Source organism: Vipera berus (genome assembly GCF_964194415.1).
Source record: "Vipera berus genome assembly, chromosome: 1".
Taxonomy (NCBI): Eukaryota; Metazoa; Chordata; class Lepidosauria; order Squamata; family Viperidae; genus Vipera; species Vipera berus.
The window spans coordinates 345,234,667-345,255,169 of record NC_138202.1 but is presented as its reverse complement, the minus strand read 5'-3'; the positions used below and the strand labels follow the sequence as shown (position 1 = coordinate 345,255,169).

Sequence of the window (20,503 nt, the reverse complement as noted above, 5' to 3'; positions counted from 1 at the left end):
GGTAGAAATAGCCACTACTTGCCCATCAAATTTCTTTGAAATGTTTTTTTTTTAATTGAGGGAATGGGGGAAAAAGTATAGATCTCTTGAGTCTTTCCTCCATATCTTGTGGTCCAAATTTTCTATTTCTTGAAAGAAAACACAGGTAAAGAACATTGTCAAGCAAGTTGAAGAATGGCAGTCAGACAGATGTTATGAAAAGGTTCCCCTTTCGATAAAACTTGTTATGCAGGAAAAGTGCCACCAGCCACCTCCTGATTTTTGTGTAGCCAGCATGGCTGTCCTACAATGTCTTCTCAGGCTTAGTATGTGGTTTAATAGCTGGAGAAAGTGGACTTATAACTGAGACTATATTTGACTTCTATCATACAGGTAGCCACTTTTCCATAGTTCTCTCTACTTGTTGATCATCTGCTAATGGGATGGCCCCTGATAATCTCCTTTATGAGCAGACCTTTAAGAGGGTAAAGCAAGAAAGATCTTTGAGTAGCTACTTCTACAACTTCTACTCTGTGTGGTTTTTAGCCCAGCTAAAGATTCTGAAGAAGTTGGATGGATCCCATTAACTACGACAGCCCTTAAGACAGGGGTGTCAAACTGCCGGCCCACGGGCCAGACGCGTCATGACAAAACCGCGCCCACCTCATTGCCGGCAATGGGGAAAAAGCTCTGATATGTTGTGCGATGTCCCGAGTTTGACATGTCTGCCTTTAAGAGCTTCACTTAAGTCTTGCTTAAAAGTGGGTTTAGAGAAACAAAACACAGGCTTACCTAAATAACGTGGGTTAGAAGACATGGATAGTGCTTGTAGGTTCCCATTGTTGCCCTTTCTTTTGCAGACATGCTGTTCAAGGAACCTCCCTGGTGTGACGGCTCCAATTGTTACGAATGCGGTGTCAAGTTTGGGGTCACTTTGAGAAAGCATCACTGGTAATCTATTTTGAGTGTTGATATTTTAAGAACATCAAGGGATGAATTGTTGCATAAATGAACGTGGTTTTATTTTTATTTTTATTTTTTAAAAAAAATAAGGAACATAGCCAAGGACTTGTAACCTGACATACTTAATCTTTCTGTCCCACCTTGGTTTTTTGAGATGGACAGTGCAGCTGCCAATAGAGTTCATTGTGCCTTTTTTATTGAAATCTGGCCCTTTCACGGTCCAGAAAGCAGCTGCTTCTGCTGTTTCATTCATTTAGTCCAAATCGTAGGATCAGGAATGAGGTCTCTCTCCTCTTGTCCGTGTTTCAGAGGTGGTAACTCTTAAGGAAGAAAGAGGGCCTTTTCTCCAGAAGCCCTACTGATGGGTTTACAAATCTGTTTGGGAATTCAGGTTAAAAACATACAATAAATACAAAATAAAGGTAGCAACCTCATCCATGAAAAATAGAGATCAGGCATAAAATATGTTGTGCCAAAAAAAAAAGCTGTAAGTAATGCTTCCAGTTTCTTTTCAAATTCATCTTTTTTGGCTTCTGAAAGCAAGGACTGATTTCAATTGAAGACGAATACAAAGACCCAGATAAAACCTCCCTGTGTGTGATAAGGGGGTATAGGAATTCAGTAGGCAGGCAGCACACAATGTGCCATGAAATCGGTGTTAACTCTTAGCAGCTACGTAGATTTTCTCCAATTTCACCCACACTTTTATTTTTTTTTATCCTCCCATTTTCTTCCAGCCTGTGCTTTTACAGAGTCAACCACTCTGATTTGAAAAGAAACCACGTTACTTATTACATATTATTTATTAAATTTACATAGACACCTAGCTCTAATGATTGGCCATATAAATTCCAACAACTTTCAGTGTTGTGGAAAACTCTTTAATAATTTTCGTAACCTTCTCTTCCTTAAACCGATCCTTCGTTCTTTATAGTAAACAGGTCACAGGGATGAATTAAACACATCTTTTTCCTTCCTTGTTCCTTGCAGCCGGCACTGTGGGCGTCTGCTCTGCCATAAGTGTTCCACCAAGGAGATTCCTATCATCAAATTTGAATTGAACAAGCCTGTCCGTGTTTGCAACACCTGCTTTGACGTCTTGACTGTTGGGGGTGTTTCCTAGTTGGCTGTGAGGAGGGAAATAACTCCCAAGGAGTGCTTCCCCTTCCACCTGTAACAGGCCTATCCCAAGTCATGTCTCATGGAGAAGGGGAAGCTCATACTTTGCCTTCCTGTTACAGTAGACTCTGACCAACTTAAGGGACCATGCAAATGCTATATTCCAGTATATATGATTTTTTTTGGGGGGGTGTACTAATGTTAACAATGGATAATGTTAGAAACTGCATTGGGAACAAACTGGGACTGCTACAGAGATTCTGTGGGAAAAACACCATGATTTGGTTGAGCTGCTCTGTTTCCAGTTCAGAGCCATTGCAAACCAAGATTTTTGTACTTGCTGATCATGCAACAAAAAAGGCCTTCCTTGGTGATAAAACTGTGACTTGGCTGTTCTAAAGTCTTATCACATTTTTTTAAAGAAATGATATTGTTAGCACTTACATTTCTGGGTAAGTATGTGCTGATTTGCCCCATTTGTTACTTCTTGGTGAGAACATTCTGGTGCGTTCTCTAACTTTTTTGTTTGTTTTTTTACAAAGGGCAGCTGTGCCAGGCATAGTGACTGCTTTTGCCCAAAAAGAGATTGACCGCAAGTCAAGTTTTTGTTTTAACGCATTGCTGAAAATGATGTGTGGCCTTATAATGAAAGCTTTACCACTTCTCCTGTTGAAAAGGAGGCTGATTAAAGCTCCTGGATTTTCAGAACCCTTGTTTGCTCTCCTGTGTCAAAATCAGGGAGTGATGAGGCCAACTTTGTTACCAAATTCCATGGGGTTTTCTTAAGAAATAATAATAATCCAAGCTGTCTTTCAGTAATGTAACAAAAACTTTGCAAATAGTCCTATGTTTACAGTCATGTTGAAGGAAGGTCTAATGCTGTGGGACTAACCCAGCATGCAGTGGTGATGCTACTAGGGAGCGTGTGAAGATGGCTAAATGCCAAGATGATGAGACAGGGGTCATCAAGAGAGGTAGAATAGTGCCAGTAGAGCAATCCAACAAAGTCAGTGACCCTTGGAGCTGGTCTCTGTCCATAAATCTTGGGACAGACCAAGGTGATTTCTTACAAAATCCTTAGGCATTAAGATGATAGTTGCAGCTCCATATCAAATCCATGCTTATGGAGATGCCTGTCTTGAACCAGATAAAATAGAATTGGCTTGCCGTCTTGTCTCCTGTGAGTCTCTTTCCTTGGCCAAGGACATTTTATTGTTGTCAGGTGCCCCAGCAGGTCCCTTCTAAAATCTTGGAATATATACAATGGACTATTTGTCACATGTTTAACACAGCAAAAAAAAGGGGGGGGGTCTCTTGGGTTCAAACCACCATGTACTTCAATGTAGAAGATTGGGGTGGGTAAGTGCAATCTTAATATAAACTGAACCAAACCCTGGAAGATAAGCAAGCTTTCCATTGCTTCATGAATGGGTTAATTGAAATGTCTGTCACTCTTACCTTCAGTAACCACTACTTTTCAGTGTCTATATGTATGTAAGGGAAGAGAAAAATAATAACTTAACTAAAAATTGCATTTTCTCTTTCTAGAATACTAATGTATCCTGTAATGTTACCACATGGGTGAGTGTATACACATACACAAACAAGAGTGCTACTTTTTAAAATATATTTCTGTGATTTGAGGGACATAACAGTTTTATAATGTATAAGCAAAATCTTGGGTGAATGGAGTAGAAAGAAACTTAAGGGAAAGAAGTCAATGCTACATTTCAAATTGGATCCCAGTTTGCTGCTTAGCCCTTCTGATCTGTTGGGTGAAAAACTGGAACTCTGCCTTCAATGATTAGGGGATCCTTGGTAATTATCCGTCCTTTTCTAGGATTCCTACTTGTATCTGATTGCTTCTAAAGGATGAACCTCTTGTCATTTAATCTGTAATCAGTGCAATCTCTACTCCCTCAAGGAAATAAGCTACTTTGTGAGGCTGTAGGCAGGCAGCTTGTTTGGGATAAATAGATCCAGTAATTCAGCTGGTAATAACTCATCACACTTCCATCTGGCCAAATGTAGGTGGAAGATGAACAAATTGCTAGTTTTTCACTTTACCTTGGTGATTCTGGCATTTTAAGAATTATTTTTTCATAGATACATCACCATATTTCAGCACTGGCATTATGGAAATTATGTAACCACTTCCAGGTTGTAAATTGTATATATGATAGATCATTAACATGCCAAAATTAAGCAGGCCTCCCTCAGTATCAATTGAGCAATGGAATTTCTCTGTTATTCTCCTTGGGCAGTGTGCTTGAATTTGAAATGGACTTAGTGGATTGCACAAAAGAAATAATTGTAAAGCACTTTTAATAAAAACACTTGTATCTGAGCCTATTCTACTGACTGGCCACAAATTAGTGTTTTGTTTTATTTTAAAGAAAAATGTTCTTGCTAGTCAATGTATAAGTGTAACACTTGAGGACCTGACAGCTTCCCTTGTGCAGTACTGTACCATGATAGACTATAAATTGGCTGAGATATTATTTGTTCTAATGATCTGAACTTTTGGTCTCAAACTCTTGGGAGTAAAAATGATGGTTCTGTTGATTGTCTTGAGGTCCAGCAAGTAACATCAGCCTCTGGCTTGTACTTAAACCTAAACAATGGCAATTGCTGTTGAATGAAAGGGGAGTTAGGAAGGACACTGCCTGCATTTTCTTAATTTGTCACTTAATTCAATGCGGTCTTCTAAGTGGTGGCTTGACCACTCATTATCAATGCTGAAGTATTTCCTTCTTGGTATAGTTTTATCTGCAAATTACATGATTAAAAAGTGGCTAAATGTTTTGAAAGAATATGAGAATTTGGACCATAGTGTAACACTATTTCTAAAGATGGTTACAGAACTGTAAATCAGCTGACAGAGGTACTTTTATCTGTGTTGGCTTTGGCCATGTTATCAAATATTTGGTATTTGAAACTCTCCAGGGATCTTGCTTTCTTTGTTTCAGAGCACATGGGAGGGAGAGGTGCTTGATTTGTCTTCAAGGAACAATACAAAAGTGCAACTTTTTAGAAATTTGGAAGCAACAATGACTATTGCTAATTTTCATGTTGTCACACATCCTTGGTTTTTCATCTTCAAAGTGATCTGATTCTTCCTGGTCTTAGGTTTAAGATGCTTAAACCTCAGCGGTAAATTAACTTTTCCAATTATAAAAAGAGAAGTGCCCAAATTTAGACCCCTTTCTTCCATTCCTCCCTTTTGTGCAACTTCAGTCATCGGTCAGTTTCCCCATATTGCTTATTCTGCATTTCAAGCTTGGGATAGAATATGACTTCAGCTTGTGAACCAAGTTAACATAAGCCCTTCCCTTTTCATCATTACATTGTGAGATTGATGGTAACAAGTTTTATGCTCCAGTCTTATAATTTGTGAAAGTACTTACTGTATAATCCAGCATGTGAGCATGGAAATAATTTATAAGTTCTAGAAAGATGGCCTCATCTGTGAATACTTTTAGACCCCAAATCTACTGTTGTTTCATAGACATTGTTCAGTATTACTCTGCAGCCAGTTCATCGTGTCTCAGACCACTGTAAACTATAACCTGCTCTCCATTTCCCTCCCCCTCCTGTCTTTTCTGAATGGTTACCATGTGCCATAAAAAGGCAGCTCTTGCTAGAAAACATGTCAGCTCAACTTGATATAATTTAAATCTGTGGAAGGTAGGCATAGTCTGATAATTATATTTTTGTCACATGAGTTTGCCTTTTCAGTGTTCTGAGAGCACTGACCAGTTTCTTGATTAGTTCTGAGCATCAATGAACATTGATGTTTCTTTGTTCATTTCTTAGCATGTTAAAAAAAAGAAGTTGTATGAACAAATCTATAGAGGTAATTCATAATCACTCTAGGAGTTTGTGCTTGTTTGTAATTTAAAACCGAACTTCATTACAGCATGGCTTAAACAGCCTTCTCTGACCCTGCCTAGCCATGAGTTTTATAGTAGCATTAAGCTGTTCTCAGTGCAGATTACTAAAAGGACTAATTTGTGTTTGGGAAAAGATAAATGCTAGGCTTATGAAGGAATAGTGTAAAGTCTTGTATTCAATTCAGAGGGACATTAATGGAAGAGGAAACTTTCCTAGCCTTGGTTCTGCCACACAGCAACTCAGGTACTAAATCTAAATGTCACAACATCAGGTGACAGAATTAAGCTCATAATGTCTAATATACAGTAGTTATTTCCAAACATGCTACCTTGTTTTAAAGTTAGTGTGTGTTTATTGTATTAAATAAGTTTTGCTTATACTTTTTTTTAAAAAAAAGGCATAGCTGTCCTTATGGATCGACAATACAAAACTATAGTCTTGTCCCTACCAGACTGGGGTTACTGCAGTCAACACACCACTAATACCACTTTCATAGCTGGAAACTAAACATCTGCAAGTAATATGGCCTGTTTTTTAGCTGCTGTTTTTAGTTTGAGAAACAAAGTCTTAATCGTTTTTTAAACTATTACTTTACAATCTTTCCTTCTAAAGCCCTGTAAAGCAATGTATTTTTCTAATATTTATATGCCAACTTGTAATTTCTTGTAATAAAGCAATTGAATTGAATTGGACACCAGTAAGTTCATGGTTACAGAAGTCAAGCAGAAGAACTGTATATTGCTGCAAACTGAATACTGATACTAGTGATCCCCAATTTTTATCCAGAAATTTTTTTAAAAAAAATTTCACTTCACTAAACTGATGTCTTCCAGATGTGTTGATATTACAATTTGCTCAAGATCGTAAAAGGTACGTTTGATGGTTAATACAGACCATAACTTGAAGTAGTAAATTAAGCCAGATGGGAAACAATACAACACATCAAATGGGAGCTGAATAGACACGTTTACTGAAGAGCAGCAAGAATATTAAACACTTTAGGTTATCTAACAAACCATAATTTAGCAGGGTTAATCTAAAGATAAAGTTTCCTCTGTCCGGTTGTGTCTGACTCTAGAGGGCGGTACTGATGTATGTTTCTTAGCCAAGGGAGCCAGTGCATGACTATACTGTATGCTGAGGCACACAGAATGCTGTTGCCTCCCCACCGAAGTAGTAGCTTGTTTATCTACTCACATTTGCGTGCTTTCGAACTGTTAGGTAGGCAAGAGCTGTGGCAAGTAATGGGAGCTCACTCTTTTACATAGCGCAGTTCTTGAACTCGGGCTGCCAACTTTCTGGCTAACAAGCTCAACACCTTTAACCTCTGAGTGAATCCAGTTATTAAATTTGTACTGTACGCGAAAACATGGCTTATAAAATGATCAGATTGTGCAGATCCAATATTTTAGTCTTGCATGTTATATCAAAATAAGGGACATGATGGCTCAGCTGTTAGACCGCGAGCTTGTCAGCTGGAAAGCTAAAGGCCGGGTTCGAGACTTGAGCGCCATGTAATGGGATGAGCTCCCGTTACTTGCCTCAGCTCCTGCCAAACTAGCAGCTTGAATTAGCATGCAACTGCAAGTAGATAAACAGGTGCCACTTTGATGGGAAGGTAACAGAGTTCCATGCCCCTCAGCATATAGTCATGCTGGCCACATGAACACAGAAGCATCTTCATACAAAGCTGGCTCCCTTGGCTAAGAAACGGAGATGAGGACTAACCCTAGAATTGGACACGACTTAGATGGTCAAAAGTTTATTTTTACCTTTTAGTTGTATCAGTACAGCCATTTTATATGAGTTAGAAAATCAGTTACAGGTAGTCTTCAACTTACAACTGTAATAGAGCCTACCCATTAGTCATGAGTCAAGACAGTGATAAAATGGTTTGGTGTCAGACTGACCTGATTTTATATCCTTTTTTGCTGCGATCATTAAGTAAACCAATGGTTCACTATGGGTGCATTTTGTTTGGAAGTAAATGCCAGTTTGGGGCAAAACAGTTGTAGAATGTGGTCAGGTCACCACAAGACAATACAAATGGCCATAAATATTGCCCAACTGCTGAGTGCCTAAATTTCAGTTGTGACTCCGGGGACAGACCGTAGTCCTAAAGTAGGTCTGTTGTAACTCTTAAGTGACCAGTTGCAAATGCTGGTATTGATGACCTATGAAGCAGGCATTAGGAGCCCCTTTTACACCTCCATTTTTCAGGGCCAATGTTCTCTCTCTCTTCCTCCATTACTAGAATCCTGTTTAGAGAATCGTGGCATCAACTGACATGTTTTTAAATGCACAATGCTTAGAGCTCTCCGTTCCTATTTTTTTTACCTTATGTTTTACAAACTCTTTATTTTTAAAGAGCAATTTTTAATTGCAAATTCAGGTTTTGCAAACAATAATTTTAGATTAGGACAGTGTGTCAAAATACATAGTTAAGTTTCCTTAAAAGTGGCTCCCTTTAATACCTGGATTGTGTAGAAGTGTTTCTCCAGTGAGGTACAGTTGACTCATTCTGTTAAAGCACACCATTCAGAAAGTGGGTGACACCCTTCGTATTCCTGGAGGTTAAGATTGTTCAACTTTCCTTGGTTGCTTAGCTGGATAGATTTCTCTTGCCCAGGAAACAGATCTTCTGTCTTTATGCAAACACAATGGCTGTGACCGGATCCTGGTTCATATAGCTTCCTAGGTACACCAGACCATTCTCGGCTGATACCCCCACTGAAAACCGTAAAAAGAAATGAATGAAATGGGAAGAATTGACATGTTCAATAGTGGTGTTTTAAGGTATGTGAACGCAGCAGCTTCTGCAATTCTTAAAAGCAATTGTGTGTTATTCTAAGATCAGATGCTAATTGATGACAGCTAAGCAATCTTGGGAAAAATGCAGCTGTTTTAAAAAGCTATTGATAGTGCTTCTGTGTCCTTCACCATTTCTGCGCTGCAATGCAAACGTGTTTTAATTCAACATTAGTGGTATTATAAATATAGCCTGTGGCCAGAACTCACACTATCAATACATAGATATTGTTGTGCTATAGATACTGATCCAAATAGGGGGGAAAATATTTAATCTTTCCCATTCTGACTCAGGATAAGCTACAAATTGAGCCACTCAACTCTCTAAAGCAGTGTTTCTCAATCTTGGCAGCTTTAAGACCTGTGGTGGACTTCAATTCCCAGAATTCCTCAGTCAGCTGAGGAAACAGTGCTCTAAACCAGGGCTTTTCAACTGGTGGCATGTGTACCACTGGTGGTACTTTGGCAACTGGCCAGTGGTAGGTGACCATCCTAAACAAGTGTAGTGGGGGAGGGGAATGAGCTGAAGCCGCGGCAGCACTGCACAAGCCTGAGGGAGAGACAGCTGGAGCTGCAGGGCTATGGGGGCTGGACAAAGCCCAGGATTGCCACACGCTTCTACAGGGTTGCAGGGGCAAGACAGAAGCCCCAGGATCGGCACTTCCAGCACACATGGAAGAGAAACTGGGGGGGAGGGAGGAGAGGCTATAAAATGAAGGTTTTGACAGTAGAGGGAGGGGGAAAAAACAAAGGGAGAAAGAAGGGGACTGCAAAAGAGAGAGAGAAGCGCAGCCTTGAGAGGAATCGGCTGGAGGTGCACAGAAGAGAAGGGGGAGGGGAAGAGAGGAGAGGCTATAAAAAGGGAAGAGGATATAAAAGAAGGAAAGAGGGGATATAAAAGGGGAGAGGAGGATATAAAAGAAGGGAGAGAAGAGGGGATATAAAAGGAGTGAATCTAGTGTCTCCATTGACTTTGTCAGAAGGTTGCAAAAGGGGTATCACATGATCCTGGGACACCATGACCATCATAAATATGAATTAGTTGCCAAGCATCCAAATGTAGATTGACCCTGGTGATGCTGCTGCAACGGTCATAAGTGTGAGAAATGGACATAAGTCACTTTTTTCAGTGTCGTAACTTTGAACAGTCACTATGCGAACTGTTGTAAGTTGAGGACTACCTGTACTTTATCACTTTTCCCCCTTTTTTTTTGGTCAAGTTTTTGACACCTTGCTAGGCGACTGGTGGTACTCAAATATTGCCATATCCTAAAAGTGGTACAATCTGTGAAAAGGTTGAAAAGCCCTGCTCTAAACCAGAGTTTATAACAAGTATGGATAATCTATTGCCACAGGCACTCTCGTTAGGTAAGAACTATACAAATGGTCCTCGGTTAATGACCACATGTTCAGTAACTCAAACTTGTGAGGGCACTGAAGGAATGATATTTATGGTTGGTCTTCCAAGTTCCAGCCACTGCAGCATCCCCTCAATCTTGTCATCGTAATATAGTGCAGATTTATGACCATTGTTGCATCCTGCAGTCACGTGATTGTAATTTGCAACCTTCCCTGCTGGCTTCCCACAATCAAAGCCAATGGGAAAGCTGGAAGTTATAAACACATGAGGTCCTTGCTTAACAGTAACTGGGGAGTGCCAGAACTGCTGTTACTAATCAGCAGTCACATGATGTTGCACTTTACAACCACACTGTTTAGAGTTCCAATCCCAATTAACTGCTTTTAAGCGAGACCTACAGGTAGTAAAAGGTAGTAAAGGTCCAGTGGTGTCTGACTCTAGGGCGCAGTACTCATCTCTATTTCTTGGCCAAGGGAGCTAGGGTTGTCCTAACACATATTCTGTGGTCATGTGGCCAGTATGGCTATATGCCAAAGGCGCATGGAATGCTGTTGCCTCCCACAATGTTAGTATCTATTAATCTACTTGCATCTGCTTATTTTTGAACTGCTAGGTGGGGTTGCATGGTGCCCGGGTCTCAAACCAGGGCTGCCAGCTTTCCATCCCACAAGCTCAGCATCTTTAACCACTAAGCCATCATACCCCCACTGCAGCATTAAAAGAGCACTGCCAGTTTATTTTTTTTAAAAAAAGCTACTATCACAAGCAGCAAGACAAATAGAAAACCTTTCTCCCTGCCACCAATAGACTACCCACCTTCAGCATGACATAACAAAGAGTTACCAATGAATCTCAAGCTATGACTGATGCATGGATCCAATACCTGCATCATACTGTTAAGAAATTTGTTTGTGCAGAGGTCTCCTTGTGCTACCAAAGAGTTTGCACAGACAAGGAATGGTACTGAGAGCAGTAAAAATCACACACAGAAATACACTGAGTTCTAAAAGCAAAAAGTATTTTACTTTGAGGTGGTGTAAGAACAAAAATGCACAGTCAAAAATAAACAGTCCAAGTCATACACAATAGCAACAGTCCAAGGAGTAATCCAAACTACAAAGTCTTCTTACCGGTCCAGAGGTCAATACACAGTTCAGGTTTACAACAGTAGTAAACCAACAGCATAGCAAAAACAGTAACAGTAGAGATCAGTGAATTCAGAGAGAGAGAGAAGCTACTTTCCTAGCTTCCTCTTATGGCCATGAGAACACTTACACACCCATTGGCCAATTAACAACTTAAAGCCATAGCATTATGGTTAATATATTTTCAACCCAACATTGTAGGCTAACACCATATGCCTAACATTCTCCCCTTTGGGTAGAATAATATATAACTCTTACAATCTTATGCACATTCTTTCACAATTAGCATTGTGTTTCACAGCACTTTGTACCTTCGTAAAATGGTCTGCAATATTTACATCAGATGGACAATACTCTAACTGTATTAATTTATCTTTGACACATTGTCTGACATTTAAATAACGAAGATCAGTATGTTTAGATCTTGTTCTTACTGCAGCATTATTAGCCATCTTTATTGCAGCTTGATTGTCCTCATACACAATGAATGGATCATTTACATTTAAACCCATATCTAACAATAATTGTTTGTACACTAGCAGTTCTGTACATAACACTGATAGACATGAAAATTCAGCCTCCATTGTAGATAAGCTTATGTGTTTTTGTCTAATGGACTTCCATCCAATTAAAGAATCACCCAACATTATAGCCAACCCTGAGGTAGATTTACGACTGTTTGAATCAGAGGCAAAACTCGCATCTGCATATGCAGTAAGGATTAACTCACGATTTGGCTCTAGATATAACGAGTAGTGAATAGTCTGTTTCAAATACCTTAATACTCGTTTAGCTGATTGCCAGTGTCTAACAGTTGGATTATTGTTGTACCTAGCTAATTGATTTACACAGTAAGAAATATCAGGTCTAGTCCAATTACTCAGATACATAAGACTTCCTATCAAAGATTGGTACATAGTCTTATCAAATACAGGACTCTCAACATTAGTGTCCTTAAAATCCATAGCCATCGGAGTTTTAGCTGGTTTACACATTTCCATATTGTATCTCTTTAATAACTGAGATATTTTACTGGCTTGTGACACCTTAAAACCCCTATTTGTTTTCACAATATCTAACCCCAAATAGCGGCTTATTTCTCCAAGATTTCTGATTGTGAATTTATTTTCCAATCTTGAAATGATAGTTTGTGCTTCTAACTCAGTTTTTGTTATTATTGCAATATCATCTGTGAATAATAAAAGAAAAGATAATGCTCCGTTGTGTTCTCTTCTAAACAAACAAGGATCAGCATTACTGGCTACAAAACCTAATGCACTTAACTCATTAACTATACATTTATTCCACTCATAGCCTGATTGTTTCAATCCATAGAGGCTTTTCTTTAACTCCCAACAATCATGGTCTCTATCACTGGTCAATCCTGGTGGTATTCTTAAATAAATAGTATGTTGCAATGGAGCATGTAGATATGCAGTTTCAACATCTACATGGGTAACCATATATTGGTTTTTAGCCGCCCATACTAAAGCTGCTCTTAAAGTAGTTGCCCTTAGACTGGGTGCAAACACTTCGTCATAATCCTCAGTAGTTTGGGCAAAACCTTGTGCAACCAAACGTGCCTTATGGGTTATAGTTCCATCTACTCCCTTCTTTATTTTATATATCCATTTACAACCTATAGCTTGCTCACCAGGTGGCAGTTTTGCTTTCTGATAAACCTTAAGATTCTGCAAAGACTTCAACTCCCTGTTCATTGCAGCTTTCCATGATGCTTGTTCTTTTTCAGGATACATCCTGATCTCATCATAGTTAGATGGCTCTACACTAACTTGACATATTATACTAGCTTCATAGCGATCAGGTGGATGTCTGATACGCGTTGAACGCCAAGGAATTACAGGGCTTTGAATTTCTGACTCCTTTCCTTCCTCTGATTCATCTTTTATCTCCCCTATCTCCTCTTCATCTTTTATATTTACAGGAGATGTATTATCATTACTAGTTACGTTATCAGAGGAGTCCTCAAACACTAGAGGATCAGTATTAACAGTTACTTGCTCTAACCTATCCCAACCAACGTGCTCAAGGAACTTTGCACTAGCACTGTTATATACATTAGTTGTGCCTCGTTCCCAGAAACGATAGGATCTGTGGTTAGCTTCGTAACCTACGAAGTATAATTGCCTAGCCCTATGTTGGCCTTTACTCCTGAGTTGTGCAGGAATGTGGACCCAAGCTGGGGTGCCAAACGGGTGCAGGTAATCAAGGTTTGGTTTTCTACCATGCCATATTGTATATGGTATTTTACCAGTAGAAGTATTAACAACTATATTCAGAACATGGTTTGCACATTTTGCTGCCTCCCCCCACAGTCTATCTGTTAAGCCAGAATCTCTTAACATAGTTCTCATCATGGCTTGTAACGTTTGCCCACGTCTCTCAACAAAAGCATTATGTTGAGGCCTATATGGGGCTGAACGTTTATGCTCAATACCAGCTGATTGTAACATATCAACAAAACGCTTATTTGTAAATTCAGTACCATTATCAGTAATTATGCACCGAACCTTTCTCTTTGTTTTTCTCTCCACGAACTTCAGCCAGTTTGCAAATTGTTGGAAAGTATCTGCCTTTGACTTAAGCAGATAACAAAAACCATATCTAGAGTAGTGGTCCATTATACTTAAAACATAACATGACCCTCCTAAACTTGGTTTCATGGGTCCAATTAAATCAGCAAACACAACTTCCAAAGGAACAGTTGTTTTGAAGCCGTTTATCCTGTTTGCAGGAGTTGCCTTGCTCTTTTCCTGATTACAGGCATTGCAATTCAAATACTTACTACATGGCTTCAGTTTAACTCCCTCTACTAACTCAACTGTTTTACGTAGTGAGTTAAAGTTCACATGCCCTAACCGCCTATGCAATAAATGTATACATTCATCATGTGGCTTCTTGTTCTCACATATTGAGTTAGCTTTAACTGTACTAACCTGGTTACTTGTGAGAATGAATAAACCATTTTTCAAATTTGCAGTTACACAGGTTCCATTCCTCTCAATAGTGCATTGCTCCCCTCTGAATGTTACCACAAACCCAACTTTAACCAATTCCCTTACAGATAACAGGTTGAATCTTAGCTTAGGTATATATAACATAGGTAACTGTTCATCAATGCATGGACAATAGGAATTACCTTCACCAGAGGCCTTCATCCTCCAACCATTGGCCAGTGAAACATATTGGTTGCTGTTTTTCATATTAACAAACCTCTTTTTCACTTTAGTAATGCATTGTGAAGCCCCACTATCAACAACCCACAATTCATTGTTTCTGGATGTTGGTTCACCAGAAATAGCCAAACCAATGCCCTTCTTAGCCTTCCCACTGCTATTCACATTCTGTTTTCTTCCCTTTCTACAGAATTTGGCTATATGCCCTCTAGCCCCACAAGAATAACATTTCTTGCATCATACAATACCTGCATCATACAATTATACTTGGTGGGTTCACTATCATCATGTCCTCCTTAGAGGTTGTAACTGCAAATCCTACCTCTGCTTGGAACACCAGACCCTGCTTCTTCCAGCTGAGCTCCATTCAGAGTTGCAAGGTGGAAACTGGTTCTTTCGCTCGACTTCCTGGGCCTGCAGCTTCTTCCCTTCTTCAATGAGAGCTTGGGCCTCCTCCAAAACCTTGGTAGGTTCCCCATTTTCTTGGTAAAATAGTCCAGCTACTTTACCTTTGAAAAATGAGGGAGTTGAGAGAGAATACACGTCATGGTACACTCATCCCTGAGACACACATAGCCCATACATACTTACATTTTTCCATGCCTGGCTTAGCTTAATCATGGTTTTGCTCACTTGTAACTTTTTGTTATACACTGAACAATAAAGTTTCAATGGGAAAATTGGTCAGGCTAATAATATGAGTTTTGTGCTCTCCAGCATTTCTGATTTTTCCCCCCCTTTTAAATGTACACAACTTTGGTGCACTTGTCAAGTTTACTTACTACAATTTCACATCAGAGCCTGTTTCTTTGCTGAATTGTGAAAGCAACTTGACATGAAAGCAAAGATAAAAGGTTCTGGAGTACAAGCTCCTTCCAGATTGATAAAATAATAAGTAATAGGTTAAGGCAAATTCCATTGAGTGTCCTAAATTATTTAAACTCTCTACATTCTCTTAATAAACCTGAGATTCTTACATATCCAAATAGGAACAATGCATTTTGACTGTTCATAGGAAGATGGGCAAGAGATTATTTATATATTTATTTTAATTTTAATTTATCGGCCACCTATCTTACCTTGAAGTAACTTATCAGCTGAATTAAAAACACACAACATTAAAATGTGGCTGAAAAGTTGCAAACAAGATTGATTGGTGTCTGTGGTTTCAAGGCATCTACATACCGATATGCACATAATTCTTATGGTAGAAGGAAAGCCAATTCTGGATGGCCAGCATTTGTGGTGGTGATAATCCTGAAACATCATCCACCAGGCCAGCTGGGGTGAAGTCACCTGTGGCAAAAGCTCTGGAGGCATCTTTCCCTGGACAAATAAGAAGAAAACACCGGCTTTGTCACCAAATTAACCAAATTTCTGAACTTGCATGATATTTCTATATCAGCTAACAAAACAGTTTAGCTCTGCACACATCTAAGCCATAAAAAATAACCAAAATTAAACTTTGACTCACTGGGGCAAATGAAACCATTTCATTTTTTTAGGCAATCAGATGAAGCATTTTGTGTGAATCCAGCTACTTAGCAGCCACAGGATCAAAAAGACAAGGGTTGATCCCACCTACACAGACCCAATGGGAGGGGCAGCAGATTTAATCAAGGCAGTCCCCTCAAATAACCATACCTGGTGGTTCTCTCTGGGCTTGGGGACAGGACATTTTTGTTTTGTTTTTGTATTTTGCTTTTCTAGTGTATTGTATTTTATTTTTAATAAGTTAGTTTTTAATCGTAAATTGTCCAGAGTAATTTGGGAACTGAGCAGTCCATAAATTACATACATCTGCAAAATCTCTGCAGGCTCTTGACACCAATGTTATCATTCAGTTTTAGATTTATTATTTATTAAATGCATCTAATAGCCCATCTCACACTTGTGACTCTGGGCAGTGCACACAATAACAAATAACAAAACAAGACCATTAAAAATACAGTTAAAGTGTTTAAAAATAGTAACATAAATTAAGTTAAATGAATTCTCTTCACAGAGCAACCACGAAGGCCTTGGAAAAGATATTCAAATGCCATGATGTGTGGGTATCCCTACAAAGATCAGAATCATGCAAACCATGGTATGGAAGCAAAGGTTTGACTGTAGAGTAGAAACATTATTGACACCTTTGAACGTTGATGTTGGAGAAGGCTACTGAAAATACCATGAATGGCAAGAAAGCAATCCTTTGGATCATCAACCACATCAATCCAGAGTACTCACTCTAGGGACAAATGAGCAGGCTCAAATTATCCTACTTCATAAACGTTATGCATTTACCACATAATTAACCAAGCTGTATGTAGCCATCTCTGGAAAAGATGGAAGAAAAGAGGATGACAAAGAGTAATATGGATGGGTTCGGTTGCAATGGTGATGAGTCCAACATGGAAGACTTGAAGAAATAGAGTAGGGATGGGGCGGGGTGGGGGAATCTATTTGGTTGCTAAAAGTCAAAAATGACCCAATGGCAGCTAATCAATCAATGGTCAAAACTTCGTGCTTTATATTCTGAAACATAAATGGGACGCGGTGGTCCTCTGGAAGGATATAAAAGGGGAGTGCTCATTGAGAATACCTAAGGATATAAAAGGGGAGTGCTCATTGAGAATACCTAGAGTCAGGAGTCTCAAAGATGCTTTTTCACGAGGCAATTGGACTTTCTTGTGCAAGAAAGCTGCCTGGTGAAAAAGCATCTTTGGGACAACTATGACCTGGATGACTGAGAATCTCCATAGACATAGGCTACTGCTAAGCTTGTAAGCCGCCCTGAGTCTTCGGAGAATGGCGGGATATAAATGGAATTAAAATTAAAAAAAAAATTAATCTAGAGTCAGAAGCTGTCGAGGTGGGTGATGGGGCTTGGAATCTAGATCCAGACATTTCAGTTTTGAATCAGCCCCCTTGGAAAGAAGGAAGATAGGACTTGCCTCCCAATGAATGTATGTACGTAGGTGCCCCAGTTGCGGCCCTATCTAGACCGGGATGCCCTGCGTACGGTCACTCATGCGCTTGTGACCTCTCGTTTAGACTACTGCAACGCTCTCTACATGGGGCTGCCCTTGAGGACCACTCGGAGGCTCCAACTGGTACAGAATGCAGCCGCGAGAGTTGTGTTGGGAGTCTCCCGATACTCCCATGTTACACCTCTGCTCCGTGAGCTGCATTGGCTCCCAGTTGTCTTCCGAGTGAGATTCAAGGTTCTGGTAATGGTTTTCAAGGCCCTACATGGCAGGGGTCCGGAGTACCTTAGGGATCACCTGCTGCCGGCGTCAACTTCCCTCCGCCCTGTGCGTTCCCACAGAGAGGGCCTCCTCAGGGTGCCACCGGTCAGAGAATGTCGTCTGGTGGCCCCCAGGGGGATGTCCTTTTCTGTGGGCGCCCCGGATTTATGGAATCGGTTGCCGGTTGAGCTCCGGATGGCGCCCGACCTTCACTCCTTCCGACGCGATCTGAAGACTTATTTGTTCGAACAAGCCGGCCTGGCCTGATGGGGGGATGGGTTGGGATTTTATTGTTGTTTTAAATATATTTACTTAGCTTGGGCATTTCGTTTAATTCTTTTTTAACTTTTGTATCTTTGTACTTTTATATGTTTGCCCTGTTCACCGCCCTGAATCCTTCGGGAGAAGGGCGGTATACAAATAAAATTATTATTATTATTATTATATTATTATTATTATTATTATTATTATTATTATTATTATTATTATTATTATTATTATTATTATTATTATTATTGTTATTATTATTATCATTATTATCATTATTATTATTATTATTATTATTATTATTATTATTTGCACGCCCTGCCCCGCACACGAGCGCGGGGAGAAAGGCTCACCCTTTGCACGGGCCCTCTTTCCAAGAGGGATGGGGAGGCGGGTACCTGAGAAGAAGCTGTAAGCGCCTCCAGGGCCGTAATGCCTGCGCCCCTGCTGCACGTCGAACACCTGCCCCAACACGGCCAGGTAAAGTCCCGGGCTTCCCTCGGTGCCCGTGTAGCGGCTTAGCTCGGCGGCAGTTAGGACCGCCTCCCCGCTCCAATTCTGCCCCAGCCACCGCCAGGGAGCGAAGCCGCGAACCGCCAGCCAAGCGGCCGCCCAGCCCAGAGCCAGAGCCGCCAGCGCCAGCCGCAGCATTAGGCGGGCACTGAGCGGCTGGGAAGGGCAGGAGCCAGCACTCAAAATGGCTCCTGGAGAGCAACGGGGCGGGGCACGCGTCACGATTCCCTGAAAGCTCATTGGTCGTCGGTTTTAGATGTCGCTGATTGGCTTTTCTGCGCCGGTATGTTCTAACAGGGGTAAGCAATCTTGGCTCTTTTATGACTCGTGGACTTCAACTCCCAGAATTCCTGAGCCAGCATGGCTGGCTCAGGAATTCTGGGAGTTGAAGTCCACGAGTCATAAAAGAGCCAAGGTTGCCCCTGTTCTAGGAAGTGCTCCTGTGCCTCTGAACAGAAAAACGTTTAGAGAGGCACGAATTCCGAGCTTCAGGATTTCTATGGTTTTTCCGACTCGGTCAGAAAACGTAAGCCGCGGGAAACAAGCAAAGAGGCTATGAAACCAGTAAGGATTTAGTGTCTTTGGAGTTTACATATTTGCGAGCGCGTGTGATATCGACAGCTGAAAGTGCTTGTGCCAATTGAGAAACTACGCAGGACGAGCGGACCGGATTAGTATTTGAATAGTTAGGAGACCAACAGGAAATTACAGAGCTACTCTATTGGATAGACTGGAAAGTTGGGGGGGAAAAACATCCTGGAGCTTGGAAATGCTGCTTGATCCCTTTTTGGTCCTAGAGGGAAATGGTTTCTGTGACATGAAACACTTTCTTCCAGCTCCATTGCTTGCCAGCATCAACCTCCTCCCCATCCCTCATCCTCCCTCTCCCTCACTCTGATAATGACCTGCCTGGATGAAGTCATAAAGGCATAATTCCCCCTTCCCTGTTTCTGCCCACCTTCCCTCCTCTCCCTGTCGTTTCCCCTTTCCCTCCCAGGCCCACTCAGCTTTCCCCTTTTCATTCTTCATCCCCCTCCCTTCCCTTATTTCCCCTCTCCCTCCTCCCCTACACATCCCACTCCACCTATTAATCCCCCTCCCCTTCCCCATCTTCCTTTCCCCCTTTCCTTCTCCCCTTTTTACCTTCTCTTCCTCCCATTCCCCATACCCCTTCCCCTCCATGTCTTCCTTCCTTTGAATTTGATTCTGATCCTGTCAACTTCGCCCTCCCGCTTAGCTTGTCCGTCAACCTCAGCCTTTCACCTTCACCCTCACCTAAACCTAACCCAAACTCTCACCCTCACTTACCCCTCTAATCTTCTCCAGTGTCCAGGAGTCCCACTGAAGAACAGCTTACCTCTGGGAAGGCATCTTCATTCTGATAACGATAACTGACAGTAACTGACACTTTTGCCTGCAGGGATGAAGTCATAAAGCCACTAGAACCCCCAAGGAGATGACCAGCCTCCTTTATCCTCCTATCAATGGTCACCTGCTCCTCCACCTTTTTGACCTACATCCATGCCACACAATGGTTTCTAGGAAGCTATCAAACCAATCACTATAGCTTGTCACAAAAATTGTCATTTTTTTGCACGAAAGCCATAGTTCTTTGGATGTGGATTCCCTTTTCTTATAGAAGAGGTGTGTCAAACTACTGGCCCACACGCCGGATGCATCACGTGGCAGCTGCGCTCATCCCAGCTCCAGCAAGGGGGAAAAGGTCATCCAAAATTTCACAATGTTGTTTGGTTAACATGAAAAGTGGAAGATGTTATGGTGTTATGTTTACCTTACATGCAGCTCTATCATCTCTATTGTATTTTTTTCCTGTATCACATTGCTACTCTATGATTCATCTTTATTGTTCCTGTGATACATTTTGCTGTTCCTGTTGTATTCTCTAAGAAGATGGCTCCTGCACAGTGATGGCTTGTATTGTATTTACTTACTCCACATGAAACACACTTCAGCACTGCTGGGCAGCCTAATAGTCTGTTGTTTGCTTTCTAAAGCCAGGGGTTG

General features: G+C 40.8%; 2 protein-coding genes across 4 annotated transcripts in view; one reads left to right on the top strand and one right to left on the bottom strand.

The window, feature by feature from the left end:
• Positions 1–6,636, top strand: part of ANKFY1 (ankyrin repeat and FYVE domain containing 1) — a 77,942-nt gene extending 71,306 nt beyond the window's left edge. For all 3 annotated transcript variants that reach the window (XM_081341623.1, XM_081341624.1, XM_081341622.1), the window contains 2 exons: positions 840–930; positions 1,933–6,636. In XM_081341623.1, coding sequence (XP_081197749.1) covers positions 840–930; positions 1,933–2,065 — 224 coding nt within the window. In that variant the 3' untranslated portion in view covers positions 2,066–6,636. The remainder of the gene's footprint in view (positions 1–839; positions 931–1,932) is intronic.
• CYB5D2 (cytochrome b5 domain containing 2) lies at positions 930–18,616 on the bottom strand (the record flags this gene model as incomplete). Its single annotated transcript, XM_081341653.1, has 5 exons — positions 930–1,317; positions 8,430–8,685; positions 14,788–14,974; positions 15,651–15,791; positions 18,364–18,616. The coding sequence occupies 4 exons, from the start codon at positions 18,614–18,616 to the stop codon at positions 8,472–8,474; spliced, it is 795 nt and encodes a 264-aa protein (XP_081197779.1). The 3' UTR covers positions 930–1,317; positions 8,430–8,471.
• Between the last annotated feature and the right edge of the window lie 1,887 nt (positions 18,617–20,503).